The 10,218-nt window shown below is 38.0% G+C and overlaps 1 protein-coding gene across 1 annotated transcript; it reads right to left on the bottom strand.

Moving 5' to 3' along the window:
* Window positions 1-8,281: 8,281 nt before the first annotated feature.
* LOC109414772 (large ribosomal subunit protein mL55) lies at window positions 8,282-8,860 on the bottom strand. Its single transcript, XM_019688598.3, has 2 exons — window positions 8,541-8,860; window positions 8,282-8,479 (listed from the first exon to the last, which is right to left on the bottom strand). Exons 1-2 carry the CDS (start codon window positions 8,754-8,756, stop codon window positions 8,333-8,335), a joined length of 363 nt encoding a protein of 120 aa, XP_019544143.3. The 5' UTR covers window positions 8,757-8,860; the 3' UTR covers window positions 8,282-8,332.
* Between the last annotated feature and the right edge of the window lie 1,358 nt (window positions 8,861-10,218).

Below are 10,218 nucleotides of genomic sequence, written 5' to 3'. Positions count from 1 at the left end.
ACACTTTTCTCGCAAGTTCTTCTATCATCAAATCGCACCAAACAAATGTTACTATCAGACCACTGCTTCCTTGCTGCGACCCATTACTCATAGTTTCTCCCTTGATGTAATCTTCTATTTATGATAAAAACTGTTGCAATAAACGCTTCCGAATTCGCAATGAATAGCTTTTATATTTTTTTTCAAATTTCTAAAAACTCAAATAAATCGATCAGACTCACCAGTAAGTTAGCGCGTACTTACATGTGTCGCAAAACTCATCGCGTAGTGCAAAAGTGATAGGAACAATGGCATTAGAATATTATTATTATTTAGCTGTTAAGGGAACGATATCTATACATATTCTCAACTCGTCGTGAGTAACATACAATTCATACACCATTGATGAAAGCACTGCGTGCAATGGTCCCAGAGCCGAATTTAAACTGGACAATGATGTTTACAACTTTACTATTGATTTAAGCTATGTGATGTCTTCGTCGGTAGAGTTTCCTCGTATGTTTTGGACTTTTTTTAAGCCTAAGCCGGAAAATTCTCGGTTTATTCTCGGATTTCTTCAGAAATACTTTCCAGGGATCAAGGAAATGTTCCTTTTTCATTTTTTCCTGGGAATTCCTATAGAAGGAGTACCATCAGGAATTCTGGGTTTACCCAAAAGATCTTTTAGAAATTTCTCCAAGAATTCCTGCTAAGATTCTCTCAGATGTTCATCCCTGAATTCGACATGGAATGTTCTTCAGAAGTACCAGAAGAGTTCCTTCTGAAATTATTCAAAGAGTTTCCTTCTGGCGTTTTCCAGAGCAAGTCCATCTGGGAGTACCCTCCGAAGAATGCAACACCGAATCCAAGTATTTCTGAGATTCGTCCATCTTGGCAGATGGTTCGAAATTGCGCATTCTAGCAGGCTCCGGAATCTAGGCCCCACAACAAAAATCTCGGTCCACTTGAGAAGAGATTCGTCTGTCAGTTTCTTCTGATATCCCTCCGAAAGTTCCTTCTAGGATCCGTGCAGTAGTTTCTTGTGGGATACCAGCATGAATTATTTTTGGGATTCTTGCAGGAAATCAACTGTCAATTTGTTTATGGGTTCCTCTCCGGAAACGAACCAGTCTCTGGCTGAAAATCTCGATAATAATAATAATAGATTCTGCCCTAAAGTTTCTGCTCGATTTCCTCCAGTATCGTCCTTAGAAACTTTCCAGTAGTTTAAAAGATAATCGTCCAGAAGTTCCTACTGGGACCCTTCAGAACTTTCCTCTGGGAATCCTCCGGTAGTTCCTTCTAGAAATGCTCCAGGAGTTTATTTTGGAAATCTTTGGAGAGTTCGTTCTGGATATCCTTCTCAAGTTCCTTCTAAAAATCCTTCAGGAGTTCCTTATAAGGCATCTAAGTTTTTTTTTAGTCCAGAAGTTCCTTCCCTCTGGGATCCTTTATTGGAATGTTCCGGGTTTTTTTGAGAATCCTTCAGGAGTTCTTTCTGGAAATCCTTCTGGAATCTTCAAATCTACAGAGTGTCTACTACCTGTAAAAATCTGGAAAACCGGGAATCCTCAGGGAATTTTATTTAAGAGGGAAAAACCTAGAATACTTAGGAAAATTAAGCACCGATAATAAAACATAAACTTCGGGTTGTAAGAATAAAAAATAGTGAACTTTACTTCTCCTTGATCAGCTCAGAAGTTAAGTCAACAGAGTTTACTACATTGTAGGTAAGACTAAAAAAGTTGTTGAAGATTAGCGTTAGTGTGTGCATCTAGAAATTCCACTACAAGGATTTTTCCAGAAATTCCGTCAGAGTTTGTTCTAGAACTTATTTAGAAACACCTTTTGGAATTTCTTATAAGACTCTTTCAGATTTTTTCCACGTTGTTTTTTTTTAGTATTTGCTTCTGAAAGCATCCCAGAGTTTCGTCCAGATTTCTATTTCCAAGTAGTCTTACCGCGATTATTCCAAAACTCCTAATTTTCGACTGATTTTTTCTGGAGCAGTTCTTACTAATCCTCCAGAAATTCTAACTTTGGTTCCTTCATAAATTCATCTAGAGTTTTCTCCTGATATTCTTGTTGAAATTCTTCCTGGGAATCCTACTGAAATTCCTTCTATGATTCCTTCAAAGACTACTCCATGAATTCCACCAGAATACCTTTAACAATTCTTCCAGGGATTTCTCGAGGATTCTTCCAGGAGATCATTATGGAAATTCTTACAGCAATTCCCCCTAGGATTTTTCTAGAAATTCCTATTATGATACCACCCGGAATGAAATGGATTGCTCTAGGGGGATTTTTGCTAAGATCATTTAAGAAATCTCCCTAAAGTTCTTCCAGAAGTTCTTTAGGTTATTTCCCCAGGAATTGGGTTTTTTAATTTTAAAAAATGTATTGATTTTTTTATTTTATTCGAAAGAGCACCTTTTTCTGAGCCATTGTGATTTTTTTTCAGATTTTTAGAACTTCGTTTCGGTACCCAAAATCAATTTTAAAGAGATATTTTGAAATCACCTTTTGACAGCTGGGCAACTGCTTGACAGTTCCGCCCAGTACAAAATGCGACGAGGGGTGATTCGACAAATCGCTCCCATACAAACTTCAAATTGATTTTAAAATAAGTTCCCGGGCACCAAAATTCATGAAAATTTGGATTTCGGCTCAGTTTTGCATGTAGATTCAGAATATTGATTTATCTCAACACCGTTTAAGAAGCCAATTCCCTCAAAGATTTTATCCGGGTACTCCAGGAACTCTTCTTGGTCTCTCCAGGAATTCCAGCTGGGATTCCACAAGCAATTCTTGCTGTGATTCTTCCAGCAGCTCATCCTAGGACTCCTCCAGAAATTCTTACTATGACACATACATACAAGAATACTTCTAGAGAATTCTCTTGGCGTTCTTGTGGAAATACTTCTGGACAGTATTCCTGGGGTTCATTCAGAAATCCTTCGGTAATTCTACCACGGATTTCTCCAAGGACTCATCTTGGAATTCTCCCAGAGTTTTTTAATCGGGATTCTTCTAGAAATTTCTCATGGACTTCCTTCTGGAACTCCTCTCGGCCTTCCTCCAGAAATTACAGCTGAAAGAAAGATACTAGTTTTTCACGGGGATCCTGCAGACATTGGGACAACTATGCTGCACATGGCAGCACAATTCCTCGTGGGATTTTCACGGAATTTGTCCTGCGTCTTACCCAAACACATTTTCTGAGATTTCTGCCAAGATTTATCCTGACATCTCCCGTAAGAGTTTCTCTCAGGGTATATCGAAGATGTTGTCGCGGGATTTCTCCTAGAGTTTTTTATAGGGATTCCAGGGTGGCCACACAAAATCAAAATTGAAATTCCCGCATTTTTCCCGACTTTTTCCCGCATTGATTTTAAGTTTTCCCGATTTTTTATATACCTTTGGAGCATGTAAAACATCCAAGAATCCAAACTTTGAAGTGGATCTGTAAAACATACTGAAATATTTACAGTGTCATTGTGATGATACTGTGACAATTTTACAATATTTTGGAGATGTTAACATTAAAATAAATTTACATGTAACATATGTTTGAAATTTGCTTCTTATTCTGGATGTCGTGTAATGTAAAACTATGCTTGAAAATATTTGTGTCGGAATTCCCAAAAGATCTTTGTGAACTCATTAAGAAATGCTTGATGAAGTTCCTATAAAAAATGTAGTCAGCTAACTGTAATACTTTTTGTGCATTCTTTATAGGAGTTCAAATCTGTTCATAAAACAGATAAGTTCTGTTCTATGAGACCACTATTAATAAATTCCTTAGCGGAATTTTTCTCAAAAAAATTGAAAATATCTAGGGATTTAAACAGGTTTTTATTTCATAAACAATTTCTAGCTGAATTTGTAGAGAAGTTCTCAAACCCTGAAAAACAAAATTTTGTCATTTCTGAATTAATTTGTAAGGCTTTCCTTAATATTTCAGGAAAAAATCGATATTCTGGGCTTAATTTCTACCTAATCCCATTTTTGTAGAACTCATTCGGAAGCCGGTGAATAATGCGTAGAGTGTACATCTTAAAAAAAGAAATTTGTCCAATTTTAGTCGAATTTCTCTAGGAGTTTAAAGTGAATCTAGTACAACCGGTATTGAGTAGCATTCAAACCTTTGGATTAACCTAGGGTAACGCAAAAAAAAATCATCAGACATACCTACATGATGGGCCTAAAATTATGTCCGTATAAGAGGTGTTCTTCTTTCTTTGGACATTCACGATTTCATGACAATGTTTCGTCAGAAAAACTTGTAGAACCCCAGAAAGACATAAAGCAATTCTTCAGATTTGTATTCGGAATTAAGGTTAAAAACTCCTTTACAATGTTCATATGTCTGTCCTTTCAGGCTAGGAATTCAGGCTAGAAGTTTTTCATGTTTTCCATTGGTTACACCAGGAATTCCTTCAGGAGGCTTCATTGAATTTATCCAGTAATTCTACAAAATTTTACACAGAAAACACTTCAACATAATTCCATAAAAAATCTACCAGAAACTCTTCCGAGACGACTGAATTATAGATGCTTCTAGTAATTATTGCAAAATTTTTTGAAATGTCAGCACACGAAATTGTTAGTTAAGGACTTCCTGAAATTATTGCTTTGTTGGAGTTTTCAACGGTATTTCTAGAAATTTCAGAATGAGTTCATAGAAAAGCTCCCTGCAATCACCAAAGCCATCATGGTGATTGCAGGGAGCTTTTCTATGAACTCATTCTGAAATTTCTAGACCTACCGTGAAAACTCCAACAAAGCAATAATTTCAGGAAGTCCTTAACTAGCGAATTAAAGAATTATTTCAAAAAGTTTCAATGAAAACATTGATTCTGGATAGGTCGAATCGACATAGGAATCACAGTAAACTTACGACCTGTTCAAATCGAACGCCTAAATTGAAACTTGACCCTAAGCTCAGCCAGATATTTCGGCAAAAAGTCCTAACTACTACAAGGAACTAAGGAACTATGTACTACAGAAATAATCTGGATAGAATCTCTGAAATTATGTCACTAGTTTCTCCATGGTCAGAAAATTCTTTTCAAAGTTCGTCAACATGCAAAATCTCATGGACAAGAGTTCTCGGACTACCATCAGAATTCCAGTTTTTCCTGGCAGTAGACAGTCGAAACTCTGCAAACTATGTGATTTCTCGATCAAATATACTCGAACTGGATTTCTCGACAAATAGCTTTGGGAGATATTCTGTGGAAAATCATTGAAAGAATTTCCTACAAAATTCATACTATTCTAATTAAAACAATAGTTTTTTTTGTGAATTATTTTGTTGATGACTTCTGGTTAGCTTCATTATTATGCTATGATTAACCAAACCATGTATCAGTAGGTCTGCTTCAGAAGCACATTCTGCTCCATTCAGGAAATTTGTACCATATAACAAGCTAAACATTTTCTATTAGCAAATGTTTGAGAAGTATGTTATGGCATTTATTATAAAATATTTCATTTTTTTCGCGTTTTTTAGATTAGGTTTTTTTAGTCGTTAAAAACTTTACTTTTAAAAATTGTGATTTAAAATATGTGCCGAAATTAAAGGTCTAATCGTTGATTTGAGCATTCGGACAATAAAAACTAGTCACCCGGATAATCTCTATCAAACGAGAAATCACTCGTAATTCAGAAACCAATGCTCATCTGCATCATTTGGATTTTGAAACTCCTGCGTGAGGCTTCTGAAACTTTGTAAGAATCTGGATTTGAAGTGAGTCAAGTGCTAAATCTAGGTTTGAGTTTACATTCTGGGGGCGTTACACATAATTTTAAAAATTCCCGATCATAAACAAAATTCCCGACTTATTCCCGCATATTTCCCGATGAAATTTGATTCCCGACTTTTCCCGCATTTCCCGAATTTCCCGAGTCTGTGGCCACCCTGGGATTCCTCTTGAATATTTTCCTCTTGAATATATTCCGCGGGATTTCTCCTAGAGTTTTTTATAGGGATTCCTCTTGAATATTTTCCACGATTCCTTCCGGCATTCGTCTTGGGATTTCTCCCCGAACGATCCTCCCGGGGTTTCTTCCCGAGCTGCTACAGGAGTTATTCCTAAGATTTCTACTACCTAGAGAGTTATAAACAGATAAACGAGGAAGAGATTCGGCCAGCAATTTTTTCTGATATTCCTCCGAGAATTCCTTCTAAGATTCCTGCAGTGTTTTTTTTGTGGGATTCAAGCAGAAATTAGGTTTGAGATTCTTGCTGGAATTCAACTGTCAGTTTGTTCATGGGGTTCCCTTCCGGAGATGAACCAGCCCTGGGCTGAAAATCTTGATAATAAAGAAAATAACAATGCATTCCTATCTAAAGTTTTGGCTGGATTTATTCCAGTTCCATTCCAATATCGTCCATAGAAACTCTCCAGCAGTTTCAATGAGCATCCTCCAGGAGTACATTCTGCGAATTCTCCAGGGGTTCCTTCTGGAAATCTTTAAGAAGTTCCAACTGGGACTCTTCAGAACTTTCTCCTGGGAATCCTCCTGAAGTTCCATCTACAAATTCTCTAGAAGTTCCTTCGAGAAACCCATCTGGAGTTCATTCTGGAAATCTTTGTAGAGTTCCTTCTGACTATCTTCCCGAAGTTATACTTCTAGAAATCCTCAAGGAGTTCCTTCTGTTAGCCTACCAGGAATTCATTCTGAAAATCCTTCAGGAATTCTTTGTATGAAATCTTCAAAAGTGTTTTTGAGAGTTCAGAACTTCTTTTTGATATTTATTCTAGAGTCCCTTATTGGAATCTTCCAGGATTTTTTTAGAATCCTTCAGGATTTCTTTTCTATTTCCAGGATCCGCAGAAGACATTTTCGGATAAGTACTAGACTGAACTTTTGTAGAAATCTCTTAAGGGACTTCTGAAGGAATTGCTGTAGAAATTTCCAGAAGGAATCCATGAAGAACTACGGAGGAACTAATACAGAAGACATTCGTGGAGGAATTCTCAGAAGAAATTAGTGGAGGAATTTTCGTAATGTTGGAGTAATCTCCAGAAGAACTTCTTGAAGGAATCCTAGAAGTACTTCCTGCTGGAATCCACTAAGAAGTTTCTGGAGAAATCCTCCAGCAGGAATTCATGAAGGAATTCCTAGATGTACATAAAAGTTCTGGAAACAAGAGGCTTGGAGTCACCTCTGAAAGCAATACCTGGAGTTTCTGGAGGAATCCCCAACTCTGGAATTCTTGGAGAAACTTCCAGACGGCGATCCTTATGTAATCTAAATATGAAGAATTCTAGAACTTCTAGAAGAATCCTTAGAAAAAAATTGTGAGGAATCTCCAGCAGAAATTCCGGGAGTAATCCCCAATATTTTGATTGACCACCTTGCAAAAAAAAGACGAAAATGGAGATATTGTCAGCTTAACAACCATTTGGACCACCCTAATCTTACAAATTTACAAAAATATAAAGGAACTTCACCAAAGACAACTTGTAGCTAAAATTAAAATTAATGTGCGTAAATATTTTTGTTCAGCTAAATACGGCTCCGTGACCATTTTGCACTGTTTAGAGCAGTGTTGAAAAATTCATTTCGCCATATTTAAATTTAATCAGCTACAGCTTATTTTAGAAGCTGAACCTGAGAATATGGTATATGAAAAACTTGTGCGGCTAGACCAGTTCTGCAAGAAAGTCACGGAAAACCCGCTGTTTTTCGAGTATAAAAGGTAAATGTCATGGAATACCTTCGAAAAATGCCAATGATATTCACGGTGAATATCATTTGGCATTTTTCAAAGGTAGTCCGTGACATTTACCTTAAATATTAGAAAAATAGCGGTTTTTCCGTGACTTCCTTGCAGAACTGGTCTAGCCGCACAAGTTTTTCATATACCATATTCTCAAGTTCAGCGTCTAAAATGAGCTGTAGGTGGTTGAATTTAGATATGACGAAATGAAATTTTCAGCACTGGTTTAGAGCAATAAGTTTAGAAAATACCTATAAATCATTAATCGTTCGTGGCAAATTCGCGTTTGTGCGGTTGGCCGCAGGTCCTTAGTACGCTATGAGTTTCATGGCATACTGAGAGGGTATGCTACTAACCTCATAAACGACTTGGCGCGAATTTCGTCTCCAATAAATTGTTCACTCATCATACCCTACCATGTTCTCGTATTGCTTGATTAGAAGAAAGGTAAAGGATGGTAAACCGATACTGTTGGAATTGTTGCTGATGAAACTGAGAATCGCGCGAGAGTCAAACTATTAAACCGCAAGAATAAAGGAATGTTTTTTCATCATTGAAACTTTCCGCTTTTTAACTGATCCGAAACAAACTATATTTTACAACGGCTCCGCCCCTTCCCTACTTCTTTCTAATAAAGTTAGCATACTTCCTGGCGTTGAAGTTGTCCTCAACTTCGTCTTCCACGTGAATCACCCGCTTGGGCTTACGTTTCTCCAGGCGCGCCTTCCGCTCCGATTCCGATAGGAGACTCAAGTCCAAGGGAAGCTGAAACACCCGAAAAAAATCATTACGATCCCTAACAAAAGAACTGCCCCATCGCACTCACCTTGACGATCCGCCGCGGTTCGTGGTAGTTGATGTTGGTCGTGGCCCCGTCCGGCAGGACCACCATCGTGGGGTACCTTCTTGCGTAAACACTGCGGTGCACCTTGACGATGGAGGCCGTGTTTGATGAGAGGGAACGCCTTAGCACCACCTCGCTGCTGATGGTTGCGGTTTGGCGGGCCAAAAGGGCCACCATCGGTGACGATGCAGTAAGCATTTTACTTACGGATTTTTGGTTGAATTTGGAATTTTTGATAACAGGAATCCGCGACCGGATAAGACCGCTTGTGCAACAACCAAAACAAACAGTTGACAGTTGCTTCCCTGCGGGAAAGTGCGATGTATAACAGTTACATCTGGAATGATTCGTCAATATGACGTAACTGATAAACAACAAGAATGCAGAAATAATCAAAATTTAGGCAAAATTTTAACTCCTATTTTTAAAGTACACGGGACCGCCAAACCAAGCGCCAAACTACCAAAAATTGCGGGGAAGTGACACTGGTTTTTGCCAAGCCAAAAAAAAAGTTAAAAAAAAAATCGCTAAAACCCGCAAAGTTTTGCGGGTTTTTCGGTTTTTTCGTTTTTTTTGGCTTGGCAAAACTAGTGTCGCTCCCTTGGCCCGGATCGTTGTCCTATAATGTGAACGAGAATGTGAATCATGACCGAGATCTCGACTGTATGATAAAATAAATTTAACTAATCATTCCGTTTGTTTCAAATCTAGATAAAGTTTTTGAAACAAAAAAAAATGCGATTTGAAATAACATTTGGTTCTGTAAAACAAACAGGTTTTTCCGTCGAGATTTCCGTTATTTCCTCCAAGATGGGTTTTTCTCCGTGGAAAAGGAAACTTAGCTTTTTCTAAAGAGAAAGAATTTGCTGCGTGGGTTTTCGTGCAAATGCATGTTCAGAAGCATTACAATGATCATGTGCTACATCACATTGAGCGCACCAGTGAGCTTTTAGTCGCTGCACTAAAGATGGCTTGCGATAGTGACCAGCATAAAAATGTTTTCAAATTTACCGAGGCAAAACGTGATTCGACTAACAAACGCTTATTGCATGCGTTTTCTTTTCTCTATTATTAATATTTGGTACCCGAGTAATAGCGAGGTTGGTGATCTCAAGGTTCTTGGTTCGAATCCGGTTACCAACAGAAACTTTTTTTTGATTGTACTTCGGGTCCATGGTGAAATTGAAACGAAACTCAGTCTGCACAAATTTAGTGGCGTTTTGTATAGCGCATTTAGTTCACCACTGGACTATCGCACTAGTTTTCACGAGTGCGAAAACGCTAATAAAAGTGCGCGATTGCATCAAATCATCTCGGTGTCTTCAGAGCACTTGTTCTCTACAGATTGAAGAAATAGTGCGCCGAAGACATCAACCTGATTTGATGCAATCGCGCACTTTTATTTACGTTATCGCACTTATAATGTCGCAGTTCGCAGTCCAGTAGTGAACTAAATGCGGTATATTTGAATTCACCCTCAGAATATTTAGTAATTTCAACCGCAAGCCATCTTTCACCGTGGGGACACCGCCTACCAGCTGAAGCATGCCTTTTTGACCCAAAAATTTCGTGAATTTCTCATTATGCAAAATCGAACAGTTGCGTGAAACTGGTCGAAAATCTAATTGGATTTGCGGCCGTCACCTGCAGCGTTACCAGA

Source organism: Aedes albopictus, chromosome 1 (assembly GCF_035046485.1).
Source record: "Aedes albopictus strain Foshan chromosome 1, AalbF5, whole genome shotgun sequence".
Taxonomy (NCBI): domain Eukaryota; kingdom Metazoa; phylum Arthropoda; class Insecta; order Diptera; family Culicidae; genus Aedes; species Aedes albopictus.
Note: the sequence above shows the minus strand (reverse complement) of the source record. Positions and strands in the feature narration are given on the sequence as shown.